The sequence below is a fragment of the Hoplias malabaricus genome, chromosome X2 (assembly GCF_029633855.1).
Source record: "Hoplias malabaricus isolate fHopMal1 chromosome X2, fHopMal1.hap1, whole genome shotgun sequence".
In the NCBI taxonomy this organism is placed as follows: domain Eukaryota; kingdom Metazoa; phylum Chordata; class Actinopteri; order Characiformes; family Erythrinidae; genus Hoplias; species Hoplias malabaricus.
The window spans coordinates 8,872,014-8,898,211 of record NC_089819.1 but is presented as its reverse complement, the minus strand read 5'-3'; the positions used below and the strand labels follow the sequence as shown (position 1 = coordinate 8,898,211).

Genomic DNA, 26,198 nt, shown 5'->3' with positions numbered 1-26,198 from the left:
AGTCACCCGGAGCTGGAATCGAACCCACAACCTCCAGGCCCCTGGAGCTGTGTGACTGCGACACTACCTGCTGCGCCACCGTGCCGCCCTCTAAAATATTGTTAACAATTTAATTTTGAAACCTGTATAAAATCTGAAAAGCAATATAAACAATGCATAAATTCTTAGAAAGATGCTGGTGAATGGGGCCCACTGTTCTTGGATGTCTAATGGTGCTTTTCCACTTTATGGTGCTTACTGTAACTGTACTGGACTCTGCTTGGCTCTGCCAGCTTTTTGGTCCCTGGTTGGTTGTCCACTACAAAACCCTTGGACCTCTTCAAAAGACCATGGTGTAATTTTTTGAGGTGCCTTTTTTGAGTTGGGTATAAACATATGTGAACCCTACTTTAGTGTGGAGATTTTACAAATGGCTTGTTTATGCTGAACGTATGCATGGATGAAACCAATTGTATGGTCAATCAGTGCTCTGCAAGGTTTACCTGTCATGGTGTAGTCCCTACTCACTACTCATGTTGCGTAATGGAAAAGCAAAAAAGCTGTGTTAAGCCGAGCCAAGTCGAGGAGGTACAATGCAGTGGTAAAGTGCCATAAGGTGTACAAAATTTATTATATACATTATATACATTATATTTACAAAAATAAACACTTTATTATTTACAATGAGAGAGAGAGAGAGAGAGAGAGAGAGGTTCTGCATGACATTTTATAAATTCTGAAGCCCTTATTTACATTTTATAAATTGTGATGCACTGTGAAATTAATTCTTCAGTGGTAGAATTATGACTTCGAAGAATGTTTCATAGACATGGCAAATATATTTTTCAGAAGTTTGAGGATACAGACATCCACTGTGGGCTTCCTTTGCAGTTATTCTGTGGCTTTAATAGTGTTCATATCTATATTGGAATGGTATCAACTAATTAAGAAAGGTATCATGATACATTTCAGCCATTTTGTCCAGCTCTAATGTAAAAAAATAAATAAATAATTTTCTTATCTTTTCCTCAAATGAAAAATCAGTGCAACTAATATCAGAATCACACATGTCATCAGCACCACTGTCAGTATGAACAACCATATTGGTACAGCAGCTTCAGGTTCTTTGCAGGCACATGGTGGATAATCTACAAAACAAACACAAAAAAATACTGTCAAGTTTTAATACAGCATCACAATCGATTGTAATAAATCAGCCCTGTCAAAGACAGCCATTGCACACCACACCAGTTGCACATCTCAGTGGTAAAGTATTCAGTAGTGTCGCAGTCACACAGCTCCAGGGACCTGGAGGTTGTGGGTTCGATTCCCGCTTCGGGTGACAGTCTGTGAGGAGTTGGTGTGTTCTCCCTGTGTCCATGTGGGTTTCCTCCGGGTGCTCCGGTTTCCTCCCACAGTCCAAAAACACACGTTGGTAGGTGGATTGGCGACTCAAAAAGTGTCAGTTGGTGTGAGTGAATGTGTGTGTGTGTGTGTGTGTGTGTGTGTGTAAGCGGTTACAGATAATGAATGAATGAACGAATTCTGTAACCGCTTATCCAGTTCAGGGCTGCGGTGGGACTGGAGCATACACGGAATCACTGGGCCAATAACATCACACCTCTCGGGTTAAAATCAGGCAAGACATTGCTTCCAATTAGTCCTCTCCATGTTTCCCCGTCATCGCCCACCCCCAGCAAAATAAGTCAGTGCATGAATCCTCCCCAGAACTCCAGTTACTATCCTCTAAGAACACCCATCAAGGAGTTTGGTTCCAGAGCCCAGAGAGTATAGAGGTGTGCCCAACTATATCTAGCTGGTATGTCTCAAACTCCTGCACCAGCTCCCACCTTATATTGCATGTGTCAAGAACCAATTTCTATTACCAAGGTCCATGATGCCAGGAGCCCCTTCATTTGTGCCCAATGGCAATTGCACGGCACCCCTACTTTGGATCTTGTGGGTGGTGGGCCCATGTTGCCTTTTTAGGTTGAGCCTGGCTGGGTTATGTGGGCTGCTCTGGCCACAACGCATTCGCTTTTGGACTCTACCCTCATGCCTGGCTCCAGGGGTATGTCCCTGCAACCCTCTCCCAGGCAGGATGCACTCTATTCCTTTTCCATTTGTAATAGAGGCACTTCTTGGATTGTGTTTGTTTGGATCTTCACGCCTGACCTGTTCAACATGGGAGACCCTACTGGGAGCTAACAGCTACAGAGAATATAGACCTGGAGGTCATTAGCTCACACAAGCCCTTCCGCCATGACAACGCCCATATGCCAAAAACGTGTACAGTTAAGCTGTGATGGATACTGAACAAAGATCAGCTTCTCCATTCATTCATTCATTCATTGTCTGATACTGCTTATCCAATTCAGGGTCGCGGTGGGTCTGGAGCCTATCCGTAATCACTGGGCGCAAGGTGGAAACACACACTGGAGGGGGCACCAGTCCTTCACAGGGCAACACACACATTCACAAATTCACTCACATTCACGGCCAATCCACCTACCAACGTGTGTTTGTGGACCATGGGAGGAAACCGGAGCAGGTTCCCAAATTTGAAACGTACAGGTGTAATGACTTTAAAACACAACTACAGTGCAGAATACCAAGAGTTTTGTATGATGTATTGAGAGTGCTGTTTGAACTGCTAAGAATATGGGAGAGGAGGGGATGGAATGGCCTGCCAGCAGTCCTGACCTCAATCCCACTGAACACTTGTGGGATCAGCTTGGGTGTGCTTGAATAGAAAATCACATAAGGAGTAATAATGATCAGTTATGAAATAAGTTGCATCTCTATCCTTTGTGAATAATTGTAATTTTTAATAGGAACTCACAACACAGAGGTTTAAATATATATGCAAGTAGTTTATAATTCATTATTATAGGTAATAAGTACTTGCTCAGTAGCCTATACTTTATAGACATGCATTTGAACACCTTCTGCTGCTTTAATACACCACACTAACCAACCAATACATCAGCCGTTGTGGCTATTGGGGGAACAAGTTAACTGAATGGAGTGAACGAACAAGTGAATGAAAAGTGAATTCATACAATTCATAACAGTATTCTACCAATCATCGACAACTATAACAAAAATCAAGAACCTCAATGGAAAAAAGAAAACAATGTACAGCCTAAAAATGAATAAGAGACATGAAACACCTATCAACAGGTTAAAAGGTAGATTTAACTTTACCGCTATAAAGTGCTTCTTCAATACAGTTCAATAAAAACAGGTATCTCCATTTTTGCCTATTTGTAGTTTACTACATCTTTTGAACACAGTAGATCCACATTGTGTGAAAATTTCATGATGAATGGACAAATAGAGATGCTCCAAAATTACTTGAAATAAACCTTTTACATTGATCTCTATAGAAATTTTAGGTTTTTCCCTTCTTTTGTAAACTTACTAGTTTGGAAGATACATGTTTTTAATTGGACAGCGAAGATATGTGTATTTCAAGTGCTATCCAATGCTTCTTTAGCACATGAGTGTTATATAGGCATAACAAGTACTACACAGTCTTTCTTGAACATGAGTGGGAGGCTGAGCATATGCAAGTTTGGACAAGGCAGATTTTGATATCAGTTTAGTTTGATGTCAACATCCAACTCCTCTTTCCTACAGGCTGCAGCGAGACATGCTTTTTATCAGATAGTGGTGGGTCTGCTGAACTGCAGGGCAAGGGGCCAATACTGTATCTGCATGATGTGTGAGTGTGTGTATTCGATGGCATGGTGCAGGGTGAGGGGCAAATTTTGTGTGTGATGGTAAAACTCATGGGCTTCTGCTGATGTAAAAGTGTGTGTAGAATGTACTCAGGGGTGGGGCTTATCTCCAGCTGCCAATGGTAGACTAGATCCTACCCTCCATTCAAACAGGACCAGAGCTCAGAAATGAGAAGTGTTCTTATTCAGGCAAAGGGTAAATGCAGACTGTGGTGCTGTTAGAAATTGAATGTTGCGAGAAATCGGTAAGTGTTGATGAAGAATGTTTTTGACAGTATGTGAACCATAACTCAAATCAATATTTTTGGACACTATATGCAATGGCTTTATCATACTGAATATTTTTAATGTTCTTATTAAACAAACCAGAAAAAAAATTGCCCCCTCCTTGCCTAGTGATTCAGCCTTGCACCCAGTGATTCCGGTTGGGCTTCGGACCCACCGTGACCCTGAATTGGATAAGTGGTTTCAGACGATGAATGAATGAATTAAAAAAAATGTATACCAGATAAAATACTGCGCTTGGTTCTTGAATCCTTAGAGATATGTTTTTCACCACCTCCTATAAAAAAAAAAAAAAATTAAAACATATCACTATGCAGTGGTGCATGGGGGTGCAGCAGGTAGTGTCCCTGTCACACAGCTCCAGGGACCTGGAAGTTGTGGGCTCAAGCCCCACTCTGAGTGACTGTGTGTGAGGAGTTTTGAGTGCTCTGGTTTCCTCCCACATTCCAAAAACTCATGTTGGTTTGTGAGTGTGTGAGTGAATGTGTAAGAGTGTGTCACCCTGTGAAGGACAGGCCCTGGCAGGACCCACCGCGACCCTAAAATGAATAAGTGGCTACAGATGTTTAGTTTAGTATCTCTATTCTCTAAATATCAGACATTCATGAGATTCACTTTGAAGACTAAAAAGTTATTGCAAAGACATTTCTTTAATAAATATGAATAACTGAAAAAGCTGAGCTATACAGAGGATCTCTCACTAGAGGTCTGGACATCCCACAGTCACTAACACCATTAAACCCCACAGCAGATTCTTGGGGAAAAATAAATAAAATCACAAAGTGGTTTTCATAATTCTATGAAAGTTACTTTTTCTCTTTAAACATACCATTCTGAACATAAATAAACCAAAGATAACTGCAGCTCCCCACAATCATAGACATTGCCTTCAAAAGAAAATAATTAAAATATTTTCATTTAAAATATTTCAGTATTTACAAGCTCATATTTTAGTGACAGTATAGACACTAACTAAAATCACTGGCAATTACAGAGCAATTACAGTGTATTACTGGTGAAGCTGAAAGTCAGCTACTCTAACATGTGATGGACTATGCATCATAGTCCATCACATGTATGTTGCAACAGTCCAACACAGGGCACCACACATTTTCACACACACTCACACCTATAGACACTTTTTGAGTACCCAATCGACCTATAAGTGTGTGTTTTTGGACTCTGGGAGGATTCCAGAGCATGTAGGGTTCAATTTAGTTTAAAAAGGCCTGTTCTAGATATTATATATTTTATGTCTCAGACACTAATAATAAAAGTTTAAAAACAAATTATTGCTTACCTAGACATTTTTTTTTGAAAGCGTTAGTAAATCTGAGATGGTCAGTTGGGAAACAATTCTACACAGGTATGTAAAATTCTTGTTGGAAAATAATATATTAAAACTGACAAAATGCTTACAGTGCTGTTCCTCGAAACTCAGTTCCACATTATCTAAAAATTAATAATTGTTGCTGTCTCGCAACTATTTTAAATAGTAAAATTCCCCACCCCAAATTAAAAAGAAAAATACATACCTTCAATCTTCACTGTATAGATGTGAATGGCCTCTTTATTAACAATGTCCCGTACGGTGTACACTCCACTGTCAGATGGACTCATTCCTCTAAACTCAAGGACAGCTGAAAGTGAAACTCTCTCTTTATACTCAGGTTTACATTGTAGTAAGTGTCCATCCACTGAACAGATCTGAGCTCTGGAAGGTGTAGCTCCATCTGTGCTATTATAAATCACCTCCACTGGCTCTGAAACATCCAACGGCAGCACCAGAGGCTGGGTGGATATTATTTGATGTGAAGTATTCAATGCTGAGAAAAAAGATTACCATCAGAAATTCAGTTGCTTGCAGTTGTTATAAAAAATATACTCACAGTGACAATGAGTTGAGAACACAGGAAAACCTACGCTCAATTTGAAGATGCCAATCACAGAGATCCACATTATCACAATCACAGGTGTACCGGGCTCTCTTGCTGAAATCTGCATTATTGATTCTGAGGGAGAAATCTCCTTTCAAATATTGATCATGGGACATCTGAAAACCCTCTTTTAATGATCTGCATGAAGTCAGATCACACTCAGCCAGAGCATCAGTGGATTGATGAAAAAAGGTCCATCTGACCACACCAGAACATCTCTCATTGCAGGGGAGAGAAACATTGTCATGGAGCTTCACCTTCACTGGAAGAACAGCTGTGTAAGCCACTGAGAGAGTAAAATAAAGGAGACAGAGCATGTGTTAAAGGACATTAACATTGCACCATAAACATGTGAAAACTTCTAATTATAGAGTTTCATTGTATTATTCCCTCTTTGTCAAAACATATTATAACATAATAACAGTATAATTTTTTAGGATATTAAAGGAGCCGTCAGTCATTTTCTCCATTAATCTCCACATGAGAGTGTTGCTCTACTGACACCTAGTTGCCTGTATGTATCAGAGTTTCTGTACTATAGCTACTGACATTCAGGTGCTACAACTTCATTTCCAAAGAAATTGGGACATTAGGTAAAACGTTGAAATAAAATAAAAAAAATAAAAAATGTAAAAAAAAAAATCTGTGATTTGTTCGTTCTCTAGAAAAAGTTCAACTTAAACCAAAATCATAAACCCACTGAGGCTGGATTCAAAATCACTCATTTTTAGGGCTCTGGCTGTTTTTCTCCTGGGAAAAAAAGAGAAAGGAGCAGACGCCAATCCAGCTGCTGCCTTGACTCTTTTCTATGGTCCTGTCCAGCTCTCCTAATGGCCTGTGTCATGGTATCTCCTCCATGCCCTTCAGAGTGTGCTGATAGAGACAGCAAACCTTCAAACAGCACATATGGACATGCACACCTGGAGGAGCTGGATTACCTGTGCAGCTTCAGTGGGCTGAAGGTATCGCTTCATGCTTCCAGTAGTGTCAAAGACATTAGCAAAATACAAAGCTAAACAAAAATCAGTCTGAAGAGAAGAGAGTAATGGTCTGTGGCCACAACCTGCAAAACATTTTTGTGGGTTGTCTTGTTGTTGCCACCCAGTGCAGTTGTCACACTCATTTACACCAAAGCAGGAAAGTGATTCACATCGCTTATAATACTTAATGCCCCTGAAGTTGAACTGAAATTTACAATTAGAATCACTTTATTGGCCACTGTGCATGCACACAAAATCTGTGCAGATAAACACAAGTTTATACGCACACACACACACACACACTAGTGAACAATAAAGGCAGTGAGCACACGTCCAGAGCGGTGGCCAGTGGCCATTTATGATTCATAGGTGTTTCATTAATTTTTTTGTGCAGTGTATAAACTAATTTAAAATGTGATGCCTGCAACTCAAGAAAATAAGTGTGAAAAGTTCAAAGTTCAGAGTTTTGAAAATATTTTAAACATTCCACTATGAGCAAATTAATAAAAAGGGTATGGATTGAGTATCTAGCAAAGAAACATATTTTGGGCTAAAAATCTTTAGAAAATTGTCACACAGTTCAAACAGAACATTTAATTGCAAAGAATTTAGATTTTTCACCGTCCAAAATTGTAATATAGCCAGTGCCTGTCTGGGCAGGGCCAGACACCACTGATGAATGTGTGTGGCCTTCAACCCCCAGAAGACATTGCAAGAGAAACCATCATAATACTGAACTTCATACTTTGTGGTCATGCTCTTGGAACACATTTTAAATATTAAACTTTGGTGTTATGTAAACATTCAGAAAAGATTTCTTGCAGAAACACTACCAAGTTCTTCTGGCCTGAGCAGTCTTGTCCTGCTGTTGGCTGCACTAAAAGAAACTTCTTTTCATGCTTATGTGCATCCCTGGTTCAGACACTGGAAGTGACATTAATTTATTAATTAAATTAATTAACTCTCTTTTCCACTTTAAATTTGGAGCAGTAACTGGCATTTATCAGCTGTCCATTCTAATTTAAAAAGAGCAGCAATGACATCCTGGCATCTGCAAAACTTTCAACTCATCAAATGGTGCAACAGTTAAATTTTGACACCTACTGAACTTTCCTCTCCACCTTAATTGGAGTAAAATTTACTAAGTGATGGTAGGTTTATCCATACCACCTTAAATGACGCAGAGATTATAGATAATGTGGCCCAGGTAAATTATCCATTTCACCTCAAATGCTGCACTGTTTAAGGTGGAATGTAATTTTTTTACTCATGGTTCAGGTGCGGTTTCAGAAAAAGAAAATAATAAAAGATGAATGTTGTTTGCAACATTTAAAAAAATCTCCTTTGCTCCTATGCTGCCTGCATAGCAGGCGGAGACACACTGAGCTCTGTAAGGAGGTGTGTTTCTGCCTCTGGTCCCTGCAGGGCAGACCCTGGAATCAAATTTGACAACATGGTGGAGAGTTTTGGCTTCAATTTATTTTTAGAAACTAAGGGAATGGAAGCACACCATTCATGTTATTGAAAATCATGGGTATCAAAGGTATGGGGAACGTCACAGCTGGCGGATGTCACTACGGTTACACCTACTAAGTTGCATAAAGACTGAGTGAGTGGCAACATTAGTGTTCAATGTGAATGCAGGGAAACACATCTCAAACTCATCTGACATCTCAAATGGACAACAACAGTTTGCGACTGACTTTACAAACAGATTCAGAAAGAATTCAGAGCTGACTGTTTACACATTACCAAAAGCTAATGAAAAGAGAAACAAATCACATGTTAATGAAGTACACAGTATCTCTCCTCACGCCGAACCTAACTAATATCATTAATGTTGCTGCATGCGAATACATCTCTCAGAGTCCTTCCGTACCCAAGCAGTGGGCTGTCAAAACTGTCCCTGTATTCTCTACTCTCCACGTTTTAAATGGGGCTCGTTCTGTCTGTGTGTTTCCGGAACAGATATTTGTTCTTACTGGGCTAGTGATTAGGGAACTGGGCTTATAACCGGAAGGTTGCCTGTTCGATCCCCAGACCCGGCAGGTCATGACTGAAGTGCCCTTGAGCAAGGTACCTAACTCCAACTGCTCCCCGGGCACCGTATCTAGGGCTGCCTACCACTCCTGGCATGTGTGCTCACTGTGTGAGTGTATATTACTTCACTAGTGTGAGTGTAAATGGGTGTTTCACTGCACTAACAGGGCTAAATGCAGAGAACAAATTCCTCAGCATAGTGGCCAGTAAAGTGATTCTGATACTGAGCATCAGTGTGGTGGATCATTGTTGAGTCTAACTGTAACTATTTAATTAGGTCATCACTTGTTTCAGTCCTGATTACACTGTTGCTTTTTATAACTGTTGGCAGCTGTTTTAAAATGTTTGAAAAAATTACTGTCAGTGACCAATAGACCAAACAAACCTGAAGAATCCGACAGCAAAAAGAAAATAGAAAAGGAAAATAATCTTTATTAGATTAATGTAGATTGATTAATATATTGTGACGGATGTGAACGCATGCTCCCACTTCAGCTGGCTTTGCGTGGGCAGGAAAAAAAAAAAAACGCTCATTTTGAACGCGATAATACTGCTTTTATGTTTTGCATTGCGAGTGTGGCCGACGGATCCAACAGCTCCCATTAAAAATGTATGGAACCCTGTGTGACACCACATCGAACCAGTGTAAATGCACAGTAATTCATGGCCAACTACTTGAAATTCAAACACAAATAAACACAAATTCAACATGTCAGATTCAACCAAACATTTCCGGACAAACACAAACAGCTGTGGCACACAGACAAAATATTTGCGTTTGTGTTGATTCATGTTGTTCCTGTCAGTGTGCTCTGGTCTTTAGTGTCACTGAGAATAATGCACCACCCAAAAATATCCAGCCAACAGCGTCCTGTGTCCGCTGATGAAGGACTAGAGGAAAACCAACAAAAATTGTGCAGCAACAGATGAGCTACTGTCTGAAGTAGGTGTGTCTTATAGACTGGACTGTGTTTAAGTTTTATCATCAACCAATTATCATCATATTATTCCAGCTTCTAAAAATGCACTAATAATGTCCAATAAAATGCCCAAAAAAGGTCAGATGTTTAGGGTTAGGCATCTGGGCAGGACTTAAAGCCTATTGTCCAATGAGCATTAATATTATTGGCGGGTAATGAGCAACATTGGAGGTGGGTTTTAAGACTGCACACCCAATCAGAAGTTATTAGAATTAGTGCTGATATTTTTTGTGCCATCTTGCCATTGAATGGAAAATTCTTAATTTTTGATTGGAGAGGCAAGACACATACTTGGGAGGGCTGAGGACACCCCTGCCCATATGTGATCCTGGCTTTCTGATGCAAATGTAGGGCTGTGCTCATGGCACAGTGCTTACAAACTGTAATGGTTTTATCCATAGGATTTGTTCATGTATGTTCAATCTGTATTTTTTTAGAGAATTATTACTGTAAAAAGTAAAAGCAGCACTTAAACCGTATTCTACCCATACTCAGTGGTTCATGTGTGTCCCAAACACAAGGCAATCCAAATGGATTAAGAATAATCTGTGATCTGTTACACTACTGCATAAAGGAAATTTCTGATCTTTTTAAATGGTAAAATTGCCTTTGTGTGACAATTTAAAAAAAAAAAAAGAAAAAAGAAATTAAAAACTATAATATTTTCGTAAATATTTTGCTACATTCTGGTGACAAAAATGTCTGACTGCTCCTTTAATTCTGTGCTTTACTTATCCACAACCACTGATTAGACCTTTCAACTACTTCTGATGAGTCCTTCACAGCTACCTTTATATATTGCAAGCTATTGTGTTGAAGCTATAAAATTCAAAATGATCAAATATTTCTCAGTTTTAACATTTGATATGTTGTCTTTGTACTATGTACATTTAAATGTTGAGTTTCAGTGATCTGCACATCATTGCATTATTTTTTATTTACATGTTGTACTGTCCCAAATTTTTGGAAAAAGGGTTGTCTAGTTATTTGATTATTATTATTATTTTATTTTTCCGTAGTAATTTTTTTATTCTATTTGGATTATTTTAACTTTAATCTTTTTAGCAACACATTAGCATTTATTAGGAAATCAACAGCATCAACCTAGCAATATATTTGCAAAAACTTTAGATATTATAGCAGCAGTCTTGCAACACCTTAGCAACCACATGAGATACCAAAGAATCTGTCTAGCAGATCATCTGGGATGTCACATCAACAGCCTAGCAAAACCATAGCAACCACTTATCAACACATTAGCAACTACTTGGGATGCCATATCAACTGCCTAGCAATCACCTGGTACACTTTAGCAACTGTCCACCAACAACTCAGCAATCTCCAGAATACCACAGCAACAGTCAAGTGACATTATAACAACCATCTAGCAATACCATCATTTTGTCACTGATTTTGTTTGTGGTGTCATAATAAACACTAAAAAAAAAAAGATTCGCCTGCCTTCTGAGACTTTTTTGCTTCTCAACAACAAAGGTAACCTCTTTGTCACTCCTCCCCATATTACCACAACATCTGAATTAAACTAGGTAAATCAAAATAAAATACAACAAAACAAAATGTTTTTCTTGTTTGGTAATGGTAAAGAGCCACTTGGAGAGGTGCATGAGACTCTAAGGAAATCACTGTAAGATATTGGCATTAGGAGTAGATAAGACATATACACTGTATTTCTGCAGTAAATAAAGTCTCCAAATAGACACTTGGAGAGGCCACCTGCTCACTGTATTCTCCAGCTTTAAAATCAGTAGGAGGTATCAACTCCAAATTTTGCATGATGAAAATGGCAAATAGTCTTGGGGCCCATATTTGTTGTCACTAACATCTAGATTATAAAATACAAAATTCAGATTTTTTTTTTTTTATAAATAATTTTTTTCCCTTTTTTTGTGGTTTTCATCACATTTTGACCACGTTCAATACTTCTAAATGGTTTCTTTTACAAGTTTCAACATTACTTTATGAAACTGTCTCCAATTTATTCACTCACTGAGAAGAAAGCCTCAAGATTTGTGTATGTAATTTCAGGCGAAAAAACTAAAAAAAGGCCTGGACTGTTAAGAAACACAAGCAGGCTAAGCAATGCACCCAGTTGTACATACTTTCATATTGGTGTCAAATTCTGTGAAACTGACAGCAATAAATACATAACTCCTGGTATTAGCTTTTTCTGAGTATGTTATCCTCTTTGTTTAAACAGATGCTATTGTATTGTATCGTGGTGTATCGTAGAGAATTATCTTGCAATATATAGAGTATTGCAGAATCACAGTATTGTTATATCATAGTTATTGTGGGCAAAGTATCAGGACAATATAGTATCATGAGATGTCCTGTGATGATCATCCCTAAGAGCAACTGCCTAGCAACCACCTGAGATACCACAGCAACAGAGTGACACCATAACAACCATCTACCTAGTATTTATCAAAAGCCACCTTGGATACCTTAGAAACTGTCTAGCAACGCTTAGCAAACATCTGGATGTGCCATAGCAATCACCTAGCAACCACATATGTCCCACCTATCAACCAATTGTGTGGAGGTGGTTTGTTTACAAAATACCAGATGTATACCGAACCATAATATATAAAAGATGCAGGAAGCCTGTAACAACAAACAGTAAAACACAGGTAGATTTGATAGCTAGATTATTTACCTTATACAAATTCAGAATCTTGGTAATCTGCTGTTGTGTACAAAAAAACACATTTTTTTACAGATTTTTGTTTGTTTCTACAGAATATTTGAAACTGTTTTATTTATCAATTAAATCAATCAATTAAACACTAACATTTTTTGTTGTATTTTTTTCTTCTAATTAATTAAAAAATGAATGTTCTGTTATATCACCAAGAATATAACTGTCGCAACAATACCCTGAAAAATTGTGACATTATTTAAGACCATATCTCCCACCCTATTAGCAACCACCTAAGCTACCATAGCAACCACTTTGTAACCAAATGGGATACCACAGTAACTGCCTAGCTACACTTTAGAAACCACCTGAAGAACTGTAGGAATTGCCTAGCAACACATTAGCAAACACCTGTAATGCCACAAATTAGTAACACCATAGCAACCACTTGGGCTACCTCTGCCTAGGAACCACAATCAACCAGTAGCAATCACTTTTATTATTTGCTTCAGGAAATTGATATGTATTATTATATTACTACTTTTAATACTGATTATAAGTGAATACTTGTTGAAAGCATGTTGTTTCAGCACCACAGGAAGTTATCAGATTGTGTATATATTTAACAACCTTTGGCACCTATTGCATTAAAAGAGCTATGTATAAACTCAGAATAAAGAGTTCCCCAGCACTTTGCTGGCGATGGCGTCCACTCCATCAGGACAAAACTGCAGCGAGCCTGTAACGAATCTGAATAAGCTCCTTATTCCCCAGGTTCTTAGTCTGTTCTGTTCCACCTTAAATCGTGCTTTAATTTAAACTGTTTATATTGCTGTGCATTTTCCTTTATATTTTGTACATTTACACCGTGTTTTATTTACATGTGCTTTTCTCAGTGCTAAAACACAGAAAGCAGCTGATGGTAACATTTAAGGTGGAACAGGAAATGTAATTAAGGAGCTGGGGGTGAAAGAAGTTAATTTCACCATTGTTAACATTACTTATCTGCACACTGGAGCCAGCAGCTTGTCCTGATGGAGCAGACACCATCGCCAGCAAAGTGCATAGCAGTAAATGAGCTATAAGTTATAAACATTGTGTAGTTCCACAGCCACACTTTAGTTTCCCAGCACTTTGCTGGCGTTCGCTCCATCAGGATAAAGCTGCCGGCACAGCAACAGAACCAGTTTAATCATCTTAGTATTTGGTTGTGTTGAGTCATGAGTAACTATTCATATAATTAATATACACAGTTTACGGATCGATAGATGCCACTAATCTTTTTTTAGTCAAGTTGTAGGTTTATTAAACACAATGTATGAAGTGAGGTAAAAACCAGAAATATTCCAAAACCCAAAAATCAGTAGAGAGAGATAAACAAGTCCAAAAGACAGAAACAAACATCAGACAAGAAGTCAGGAAAACAAAACCGCAGCCTGTTTGAAAAACAGGTGTCTCAGAAATTTTGAAGAAATTGAAGAAATCGCTCAATCTATGTTCTGTAACTATGTAGACAAAACAGAGAGCTTAAAGGAACTCTATGTAATATTTTTACCTTAAAATTACAGTTTCAAAATCATGGTGATTCTTCACTGACCTGTAATAGAAAGAACAGAGCCTCTGTTCTTGCTACTCTGGGCTCAGCACTGCAGAAACTGCACTATGTAACTTTTGGAGGAGGGCAGGAAACCACCCCTTTCCTTCCTCTCCCTACCAATTTCAGTACAGTGCTGTAAAAATTAATTGCACTGGGGGGAGCTCTAGGAGCAGAAAACAAAATCTCAAATCTTGTCGCTCTGCAATTACACCACCAAACAACAAGGACTGAATTTTAAACATCTTCAGCCCTAGGTAGTGCACAATGTAGTGGGGTAGTGGTATTAGTATTTAGTCTTTAAAGAGCACTATTTAGGGAGTGTAATGTAGAAAATTTAGTATGTCTGGACATTTGATTTGAACAACTTGAACCATGTTCCTCTGACAACAGACCAATCACAGTTGTTGTGGTCTGCATAAAAGCGAGTTACATTTCTGGAGAGGTGCTCATCAGGCCATGCTGCCTACAGCATAGGTTCAACACAGAAGCTTAAATTGTGCTTAATTCTCAGGAGACTGCGACCTCTGTTTATGTAATAGTTGATACCTACCTACCTACTGGTAATACCTACTGGTAATATCTACCCTCTCTACATGATGGTGCCTGAGGATTGCAACTCATTTTAAATATTTGGCAGTGCTTTTCACATAATTGATTATATTTTTTCCTGGTTGACTTGGCTATTTTTTCTTGACATAAGCACCACTGTACACTAAATCTTAAACAGCTCTTTGAAAAACACCATGTAATCATGTTGTACAGCCAATAAAACTACACTGCCTAATAATGCCAATAAATAAAGCACTGACACTCTCTTTGGTTTATGTGTAAGACAGACACTGAAAATTGTTCATTATCTCAGGACAGTTACAAACAAAGGAAAGGTTATTACAGAAACAATGATATCATATCAGTGCATGATTAAATAAAATAAACCAACAGGAATGTTAAAAAGAAAAGGCACTTGTTTAAGCGCTGTGCAAACTACGGTAGGATCTCTATCAATCTGAAGGGGCTACAATATATGGAGAGAGATGTGTCTCAGAATACTTGACAAATGTTTAAATCATATTTCACCAGTTAGACACAAATCAAAAATATGTTTCACTATTCACAAACATATATATCCCATTCTGTGTCTCATGGTTTCCAATTTGTATAAATACAGTGAAATTTATAAATACATGTTTTTGATTTTCATACTATGTGAAAATGAATATATCTTTCATTGCATAGTTTTTTAAAGCCTCTGTCTCAAATTAAAAATTTAACAACAAGCTACCACTATAGGTGACTCAAGGGGCAGGAAAACACTTGTAAACAGGGGGTAGGGGTAAAACTAAAAAATGGTATTCACACTTAGGTCCCAGGGACCCTCGTACAGATTACAAAGGTCTCATCAGGATGGGTAAATCAGACGGGGCCCTACTCTTCCAAAAACAACAGTGCCATCTAGCGGAAGCTCGTTCACCTGCTGACCACATTTGTGGATTTACTGCTGCATTTGTGTGTTGATTGGGTAAAAAAAAATTAAATCTAAAAACACAAAAGAGGAAATGAACAAGAAAGGTCACAGAAAAGTGGCGAGTTGCATGATACACAAATGCAGATTCAGCACTTATCAATAAATACATCAAATTTACTAAAAATAAAAGAGCAATGAAAATGTAAAGAGGTGCATTAATTTTTACATAAATGTGATACATCTATGAAAACATCTATAAAAAAAAATATATATATATATATATATTTTTTTTTTTTCTCAATTCTCCAACTATTTTAACGGTTTTCTGTCTTAAAAGCTGTTTGGATAGCAGTGTTAGTGTCTCGTGGCTCTACAATCTCCAAGTAAATCCCTTATTTTGCTATTCATACTGGCCTGCAGCCTCTCATTCCCTTTTCTGTTTCTTAAGCATTAGAACTGCCCTCAGCCTCCTTGTCTCACTTTTCACTTGATCTTCTTCCAAACTTTTGAATTCTTCTTTTTTAAGGTCAGTTTCCATTTTTCAGTATGCTCAGAAAATAATGCTTTATGCTCCCTAAAATAATCATCACATTTTTGTTCAGTACAGCAGCAAAGTCCTATTTCATTCATGGCTTTAGTGTCAACTTTGAATAGTTTTGGTGTTTCTTTTAAAGTTATAAAGGTTTTTAATGCATTTTGGTGGCTGACATGGTCACAACCTGACACAATTTGGCAAAAATGTTTTTAAAAATGCTACCAAGTAAAAAGGCTTTTAAAAGTCACCCTTATATCCATAGGGGGGGGGGGCTATTTTTGAGTGCATTAGCTTATTAATTTTGGGACCTGCAGCTTATTCAACCCACAAATTGTGAGTCCTACTAATTTTTTGCTGCATCAAATGTAGATTATAGGCACTTCAGTGTTGTCCTGTTTCTTCATCCGAGTCTCTCATATCAGAGCATTGAACCCCACTAAGCCTCTGCAATTACTGTACTGTACTGTGTGGTAAAGCACAAAGACAAGGTTAAACGGAGCAAAACCAAACATACTGAGCACGGGGGGAAATAAAAGTATTAATTATATATAGCAAAAATGAAAAATGAGAATTAAGCCAAAGCAAAAACAGCTTTTTTTAGGTAATATTCAGCAGTGATCAAGGTGTTGATAGAGCTAGAAAACTGCTTTGTTTCATCCTTGAATTTTAAGCAAAGCATGTCAGAGATGTTTTATGATTCCAGAGAACTAGAGGAAATAGGCATAAATTTGTCCCTTTTCATTGCTGTAAAAAAATCCTTAACATCTGTGTATTAATATTTGTCTTCTTCATTAATATTCATTTCTGGATGAAGCACTTTCATGTCCTTGGCCTCAGTTTGATTCACATATGATGATCCCTTTTTTCTGAGAATTTTGAAACATCTGATGGGACAAAGCAGTCGTGGCAAAACAACCAGAAATGCACCAAGAACTAGCCCTCCTATTCCAAATACCATGGCTGCAATATTAAATCCATTCTGATATCCATTCTTCCATATCCAGCTCTGCCACACATCTGAAAATAGATAAAACAAATTAAATTAAATGCAATGAATACTGTATATAAAATTCCTCAGGTCCTACGTGAGAATTTCATATAGATAAAAAAAATGTGAAATTTATCATCTCTCCAGTATTAATGCATAATAAATAAACCTAAAAACAGCAATATGGGGAATAATAATCAAAAGGTTTTGTTTGCTATACCGTTTTTTGCGCTGTTGAAGATATGTGTGTATTCAGGATTCTTTGTCTCTGCTGAAGGCAAAACTAGTGTGTTTGAAAGCTTCTCTCCTTTAAAAGAGAGAAAATACCATAAAATATCACTCATTAGATTTCTGTCATTTAGCCTAATGGTAATGTACCATATTTTGTTTTTCCAAAAAAGGGACACTTGTGGAAGGATGGTGGCACTTAAACCTGCGGGGTGTAACTGTTAATTCATTTAGTGGCATGATGGCAACATGTGTAGGACTGGAGGGTAATTAGGTGATAAATGCTATGTAATTGAACTTTAAATTAGTAATTTTTAATAAGACAACCAATAAAGGCCTTTATGGAGAGATGTTATTACACACACACACACCCAACAACTATAACAAATAAACTATACAAATACTTTAGCTTGTCAGTTTCTGACACTTTATGAACATAGAAACTGTTTTCTATGTTATACCAAGCTACAAAACTGAATCACTATGTTGAAATGATTTTACATACATGATTATCCCTTTGAACATTTCAGCCCTCACGCCCCATTTCTCTCAGCTTTCAACATCATCAAGTGTCATCAAAGTGCACACTTCAACGAAGGCCTTAAGCTCTTAACTGGAGCTTGATTCTCCTCTTCCTGATGCAGCATACATTTTCAATAGCAGACAGAGACCAGCAAATGCAGACCTACAAAGCCACACTGTTGTACTTCATACTGAATGAGGCGTGGCATTATCCTGCTGAAATAGACATGTTGACAATAGACTCTATTAGAGTTCTCTATAGAACTCACCAGCATTTCTGTGTAAAATTAATGTAGTGGGCAGCCGTGGCCTAAAGGCCTATTGGTTAGAGAATAAAGCTTAGGACTGAAAGGTTTTGGCTCGATTCCCACGACCAGCAGGAAAATTGAGGGTGGTGGGAGTGAAGGAACAACCCACAACGGCTCTCTGGGCGCCAGGGATAGTCACACTGCCCACTTCTGTCTCCATTACTGTGTGGCTATACACAGATTATTACCCAATCAAATTAACAATAACCATGGTTTCAGTGTCCATTGTATTGGAGACCAGTTTCCTTATTTTAGGAATTGCAATTTAAGAAAAGTAATTTTGCTCAGGAAGCACATGTTGTTTATCTAAAACCTAAAACATAGCTTTGAATGTTGGCTTCCTAAGATTAACAAATGGCATCACTTCATTAACAACACGACGACTCCATCACTTTGAGCTCACCACTGGTTGCCGTTACAATGTTCATTTGATACTTTGCAAATGCTCCATAAACTCCCAGATATCACAGTTTTTAATCATTTTATGTCTGTGTATTGTGTATATATTCAACCAAACATTATTTAAAGATTTCACATGACCTCATAACTAGAAATAATTAAAAATATATAGAAACAAATTAAAACCCAGTCAGCCTTAGCAAGTTCACCAAGTTAGAGTTTAGGCAAGCAGATACACTCTCCTTTCTGGCAATTCTGTGCACATTTCTCTGGGGCTTGAGCATTAGAGGAGAGGTGAGTGTTAGGCATAGAGACACTTCCACTTTTTTATGTGGAAGCATAACACCCCAAGCCAGACTGGCAAAGCAAAACCACCCCAAACACACCCAACCCCAGTTCACAAATAATTGTGCCCACTCACTTCTGCGAGAGGTGGGTGGGAGTAATCAACCAATGATGATAATTAAATGATGTTTAATGTCTTTATATTTCACAAACACAAACACACCATATATGCATTTCTGAACCTCAAAAAATCTGTCATGATGGTCATGAACACATCACCATGGTGCTACAGTTATGTGGCCATCATCACTGCCATATGTGTATCTACTAAGAGTCACAAGTGGCAAAGTGAAATGTTTTTAAAGTTTTGTAAAACAAATGAGTGAAATCGAGCAAGATACTGAACGTCTAATCAAGGTAAGTAATATGTGAACGTTTAATGCTCCTACACTTGAAACACAGAGACAAAGTAAACAAAGATATCAGAGGATGATATTTTAATGTCTGTGAGGAGTTGGTGTGTTCTCCCCGTGTCCGCGTGGGTTTCCTCCGGGTGCTCCGGTTTCCTCCCACAGTCCAAAAACACACGTTGCAGGTGGATTGGCGACTCGAAAGTGTCCGTGTGTGTGTGTGTGTGTGTGTGAGTGTGTGTGAGTGTGTGTGTGTGTGTGTGTCTGTGTTACCCTGTGAAGGACTGGCGTCCCCTCCAGGGTGTATTCCTGCCTTGCGCCCGATGATTCCAGGTAGGCTCTGGACCCCCCGCGACCCTAAAATTGGATAAGCGGTTACAGATAATGGATGGATGGATGGATGGATATTTTAATGTGGAATCCTACCCACCTGAGACTGTCACCTGAGAAATGCTGACCACTGTGCCATCCTCTTCTTGTATAGTGTAATTACCAGTGTCTGAGGGCATCAGTTCCTTCAGAAAAAAAGTGTTCATCACAAGAAGGACTCTCTGCTGATACTCAGAAAGACACTGTGGATGACGTCCGTTCACACTGCACAGTTGCACTGGAGAGCTGTTTCCAGGCTTCGTCAACATTATTCTCACAGGTTCAGGAATGTACATATCCAATTCCAGATTTTCACCAGCATTCTTTTCATAATTCAACTGTGGAGCTTTAATATGTAATATGTAAAAAAAACACACAAAACACAACAAATCAACTCACATACACAAAAACATAAAAAAATAATAATAATTAAAATAAATAAATAAATAAATAAATTTCAATTTTCTTATTTAAGCTATACAAAATTAAGTGAAAACAAAGGAAAATATAACGTTTATATTTTTTATTAAAATATAAACACTGCAGTATATTGTGTATAATGCAATACAGTGTTAACATTTAGGAATTTCTCACTGCACAATGTACTATTTATGACATCAGTAGTCTTGTGTTCTTCTAGATTTTACTATTTACATAACAATCTGTACAGAATATGATGAACTCTAGAAAGGCACACAATGAATTATATTTTTATTGTATGGTATTCTGTTGTGTGGGCAAGTGAAGTGAGTATCTATTATTAATTCTTGTAAAACAAAAAAGGAATGATATAAAACTAATTAAGCAATCTCTTTTCCAGTGACTTTAACAAGCCTGCCATCTACTGAGCACAGAGCTACACTAATAGGAACCAGTAATATTCAGAGACAGGTCTGAGTTTTAATATTACTGAACACATCAACAGCCAAACTGTAACTATGTTCACCACCTTTATTTTGGGCTAAAATATCAAAGAAAATCCCTTTAGATAATATTATCATTTTCTTACCTCTGTGAAACCAGTGAGCAAACGTAACTTGCAAAGAAAATGATAATATGTCTACATTACCTTTGCATATCTGTGAATGGAGCCTGGAATGGACAGATGTTATACTTGTTTACTGAATATAGGAACTTACCCAGAAGCTGAAGGAATTGTAGGCAGTGAAGTACTGGAATGCCCATACAGTAGGTAGAGTATAGGCCTCTGGTTGAGAAGTTGACAATAGGAATGATGAGGACACTTTTCCCTTAAATTACTGAACAGGTCAACCTGAGACCTGTTTTAGACTCTGGACCACACTCGGCTACCACCTCTTCCTTCTTCTTCCACTGTACCACGCCTGAGCATTGGATGTCGCAGCTAAGAGATGCTGAGTCGTTCAAACTCTTCTGTGTTTTTGGGAGTGAATCGGAGGTGGCCAGAGGTGTCACTGCAGCAGAAAAAATAATATCACAACAAATACATCACTCAATTCAACAACAGAAATAATACGTTACATATTTGTTTGATGGCACATTGCTCAACACATGGCAGGTAAATATCTTGGGGTTGTGGTCACAGTCTGTGAAGAGTTTTTTTTTCCCTCTGTGTGTGCAGATTCTGTGTGTTACATGTATTGACTATTCATGCTTCACAGTAGCTTTAATAATTAATGGCAACAAATGACAATAATCTAGTTCTGGCTTCTGGTGATATAAGAATACGTCACACTTACCAAAAAGAAGTCCCATAGCCAGTCCCAGAAAACACACACACAGCCAATTAATGGGATTCATCTGTAGATCTAAATAAAAGAAAAAAGTTTCAGTTGAAACATTGCAATTGTTGATTTTTTTTTTATACAGAATTATCCTGCAACCTAATCTCATCACACAGTGGCCAGAAGTGAAACATAATGGCAACATATATATTTACATGTACAATTATCAGCCATAACATAAAATCAACCTTGTTTCTAATCTCATTTTCAATTTTATCAACTACACTTACCATAGAAGTGCACTTTGTTGTTCTAAAATCTTTTTGAGGTACTTTGTACACGGGTCGCGGTGTGTTCTGAGCCTACCCAGAATCACTAGGCGCAAGGCAGGAACACAACCTGGCTGAGGCACCAGTCCTTCACAGGGCAACACACCCCTACAGGCACTTTTTGAGTCATCAGTCCACCTATCAACATGAGTATTTAGACTGTGGGGGAAAACCTGAGCACTCTGAGAAAACCAACACAGGCACGGGGTGAACATACCAAGCTCCTCACAGACAGTCACTCCGAGCAGGACTTGGTCCCTGGAGCTGTGTGCTGTGTGACTGCGGCACTACCTGCTGCGCCACCGTGCTGCCCCCAAAGCTGTAAATGTATTTATTTATCTATAATAATTATATAAATTATATACAGTATATATCAAGGGCGTAGAATTAGCATGGGCGGAAGTGACGCATCCCCACCAATATCCAATAATTTGATCCCCTCCAAAAAAATAAAAAAAACGGATCTGTCAACGCCTCATTGACCTAGAGTAGTGATGGGAATTTCGGCTCTTTTTGGGGAGCCGGCTCTTTTGGCTCGGTTCTTCATAAAGAGCCGGCTCTTTCGGCTCCTAAATGGCTCTTTGTTTTACCTTTTGTTTTCCACTGGTACAGAACAATATTACCTACATTGTACATGACTATATGGACAATATATTATTATTCAATATTAAAAATAATGTGTTGCAATGGCCAATTGTTTTTATGACTGTCTTGTAATAACTCACTGATTGCACTCACACATTCAATTGTATAAATAACTGGATTTTTGTTTAATCACCTTAATAAAAATCACTTGTAAACTCTGAAATATAGCCAATGGAACCCAAAAGGTAGGTATTACAAAATAGCTTATTAAATTAAATAATCATCCATTTCTGATTAATAAAATAAACAAATACAATGGAACCTTTACTAACGGACTTTCCAAGATACGAACCAGGCATTTGAATATTTTGTTTGCCTCCACCAACGAACCACGACTCTATAAACGAACCCGAGCCTCCGCCGAGCCGGCGGCTGGAAATGGCCACTGACCCCAATAGGCGAATCTCTCAGCGCGCCCAGACTTGTGTCATTGACCCATTTTCTCTCGTTTTCTTGACCCTCGAGCTTTTAAGATTAGCGAATTGTAGTTTTAGCAATTTAGCATTAGTGTAAATAGCAGACATCGATATTCGTGCTAAGTTAAGCCGTATCTACGCTTCGTCTCCCCACATTCACCCGCCTACTCTCCGTTATTCCACCCCCCCACCTCCCGTCATACAGCCAGTTACACCTCCAGCCAGTCGTTTATTATTGTTTCCAATAAATTTTAATAATTAATTGTATTTCTTTTTTATTTTTAGTACTGCTACATGTATGTTTTTACTCATTTGAGAGTGTTGTAAACATATATCAGTGCAAAAACGGTGACTTTCGGGGTGGGGGCTGGAACGCATTAATTGCTTTTCCATTATTTTAAATGGGGGAAATTGACTCGAGAAATGAACTTTTCCACTTACGGAAACGGTCACGGAACGGATCAAGTTCGTAAGTAGAGGTTCCACTGTACTCTGCAAAGTGCAAAACATTTAACCGATTTAACATTTTCTTCAACTATTTTTTGGAAGGCAGATTGGCATTCAGGAAAACCAAGTGTCTCAGCTTTGATTGTTGTTCTCTGATTGGTTGAATGACAAGCCTTAGAAAAAAATGGCTCGGTCGTAGACGGGAACCGGCTCTCATCGTTCACTTACAAGAGCCGGCTCTTTGAACCGGTTCGTTCGCGACCGACACATCACTAAAACCTAGATGTGCAGAAAGGGTTCAATCACGTTCTCTGCTCGAGTCCTACCTCCCCATAATACATGTGACCTTTCCCTGTTCTCACATGAGTCTCTTTGGTTTGGTTGTGAGCAGTGTCAGAACTGAAAGGAAAACTTTCCATCCATCAGCGTGTATTACTGTGGAAGACTCAGGTGGATCGTGGGTGTCAAAAGCGAGTGAGGATGGCAGCAAAAAAAGAAGAAGGTGGACATGAGGTGCTATTTTTCAAAGACAAGTGTAAGTCACTTAAAGTCAGTTTCGCTAATGAAATGAGTCCATCATAATAACAGCAGGCTAAAATCGTCTGTAGCTATGAATAACACGGTTTGGAAATGAACTGCACAACAAACTGCCAGAGGCCGCCCAGAACTCCAGCTCAAGTCCTTCTGAGTTCCCGCCTGCCCTGAGACGTATTGGCTCTTCTCGGCTGCCGTACTACGAAACGTTTTAGGTGTCGAATAAGGCTGCGCGGTGTGTTTCGTTCAAATGACGGCGCGGAGCTCCAGGTCAAACAGAGTTTTACGCGGAGCTCGGAGTTGAAATGGACAGTAATATTTGTACGCGCGGAAAAGACCGAATCCTGGACATCAGCACGGATCACTGACAGGAATACAGCTCGGACCTAATAATGTTCGATGGAGTTTAAACGGCTTCTGTCAACGACAGCGACAGATTTTACGACCATGAATTACTTATGCATTTTATCTAATTAAATGTAAACCTGAAATCAACATATTGCCGATAATAAAAGGTATATTTTTAAATTCATTTAAATGTTGTTTGTTTTAGCTACATATTTGTAATTTAGGAATAGGGAGACCATATTCCGGGATTCCCCTGTCCACGTGCCGACAGCTAATTTTGACTAGCGTTTTTTGACATGTTTATATTCAAGTGCTTTTATTTATTTTGTACAACGATTCTGACTTTTATACCAAGGATGATAAATAAACATAACTCAACCCAGATTATTGTTGTTATATTTAATATTATTCATGTTACCTCGCGACATGGGGCTAAAGCCGGCGATGCAAGTCTACAAACCCTTTTCCCTTCTGGACTTAAATAATGTATCCAACTTACAATTCTCTGTGAAATTATATTTTCTTTAATATCAAGAAAAAGCGACGACAAATAACTAAATGCTGGAATCGGGTTCTCCGAAAATTAATATTAATCTGGACCATAAAGTCTTTTTTGGACTGCTTAAAAAAAACTGCGTCACAACCATAAAGAGTGAGCTCAAACTGAACAACAGACATAAATAATCCCATTCTAGCCTCTGTTTACGGGAGACAGCACGTGCGGATCTAATTCATCAACGAATAAAGATTATTGAGACAAGTATTTTGTACACATACCGATACGTACACACAAAGGCACGAGAAGTCAATATGAGTCAAGAGTACACACATTTTTTGTAACCGCTTATATTACTTGTTAAACTAAAGTTACTCACATTCAGAATAAGGTCAAGAACGACGTTGGAGAGCTTTAATATTAACCAGTAGTTAGTTTTCGCTGAAGCCTTTTTCAAAGGAGTTCAAAGGTGTTGTGCAATTCCTTAAACATCTTGCGTATTCCCTTCGCATTGACTCGACACCATTAGGTCTAAGTAACCAGCAGCAGTAAGAGCAGAACTGTTACCGTCGTCCAGCGGCGCTCGTATACTGTCCCGCGGCACTCGCCTTTGGGTTATTTTCATTTTGTTGAGTCAGGTAAACTTATCAGGTCGTAACGGCATGTAATTAGCAAGAGCTAAATTATGTCAGGTAAACCAACAATTTCTATATTACATTACATAAACTGCTTACATTGACTAGAAATTTTAAAATTATAAGGCATTATGTAGGCAAGCCTGACTAGAACCTAATACTAAAGTACTGTTATTATTAGTAGCAGTAGTAGTACAACATAGTGTTAGTGTAGCATTACTATAGACTTGTATGTGTAATCCTGACTGATTTATTCAGGATTTCAGGAATATACTTGTAGATAAAGAGTACAGGTACTGCAGCACAAGCGGCTTCACTGAAGCATCTTAATCAGCGGCACTTTAAGTATACAATTCATTTTCTTGAGAATGGAAAAGGTAAACCTTTAATTTGCATCATCTTAGAAATTTGATTTAGTAAAGTGGTCATATTCAGAAATATGGGTTGTGGTGTAGGCCAATTGTAAGATGTGCATTTTTATACCACGTTACTACTTTTTTATGTAATTAAGCATGCACAATATTTTATTTCCTTTTTTGTTTTATTTCATATATTTTCTAAATCACAGCATCAAATAATTGCTGTCAAAATGTTTACTGGCAACCTTACACAGACTCCATTCATTCATTCATTGTCTGTAAGTTTATCCAGTTCAGGGCGGTTGTGGGTCCAGAGCCTAATGCCTGAAGTAAGCAAATGTGAAGCCTTTACATATATAATTCCCTTTTTTAAATTATTTACAACTGGTTCAGTAATGCTGTTATGAACTATAATATTTTTTATTGCTATTCTTGCTATTTTATAATTTATTTTTTCATTTCATAAGGTCACTATCAGCATCCTTGTGAAGTATGAACAGTCAAGGTACACAGCTGAATTGTTCCTTGCCACAGGACCTACACTAGACTGATTGGTTTTTTGCGTTAAATGTTAGTA

General features: G+C 38.2%; 1 protein-coding gene and 1 pseudogene across 2 annotated transcripts in view; both read right to left on the bottom strand.

Annotated features, from left to right (window-relative positions):
• LOC136676576 (uncharacterized) overlaps positions 1 to 26,198 on the bottom strand; it is a 310,723-nt pseudogene that overhangs the window by 157,899 nt on the left and 126,626 nt on the right.
• The window catches only part of LOC136676763 (uncharacterized), a 31,403-nt gene continuing 11,296 nt past the window's right edge, over positions 6,092 to 26,198 (bottom strand). Inside the window, exons 13-19 of one of the 2 annotated variants that reach the window (XM_066653977.1) lie at positions 21,428 to 21,496; positions 20,849 to 21,142; positions 19,771 to 20,055; positions 19,614 to 19,697; positions 17,409 to 17,495; positions 17,156 to 17,217; positions 6,092 to 6,230 (exon numbers count right to left, since the gene is read on the bottom strand). In XM_066653977.1, coding sequence (XP_066510074.1) covers positions 6,204 to 6,230; positions 17,156 to 17,217; positions 17,409 to 17,495; positions 19,614 to 19,697; positions 19,771 to 20,055; positions 20,849 to 20,894 — 591 coding nt within the window. In that variant the 5' untranslated portion in view covers positions 20,895 to 21,142; positions 21,428 to 21,496 and the 3' untranslated portion in view covers positions 6,092 to 6,203. Of the gene's footprint in view, positions 6,231 to 16,938; positions 17,218 to 17,408; positions 17,496 to 19,613; positions 19,698 to 19,770; positions 20,056 to 20,848; positions 21,143 to 21,427; positions 21,497 to 21,702; positions 21,832 to 26,198 lie in introns of those variants that run through there. The other variant, XM_066653976.1, reaches the window with a different exon arrangement.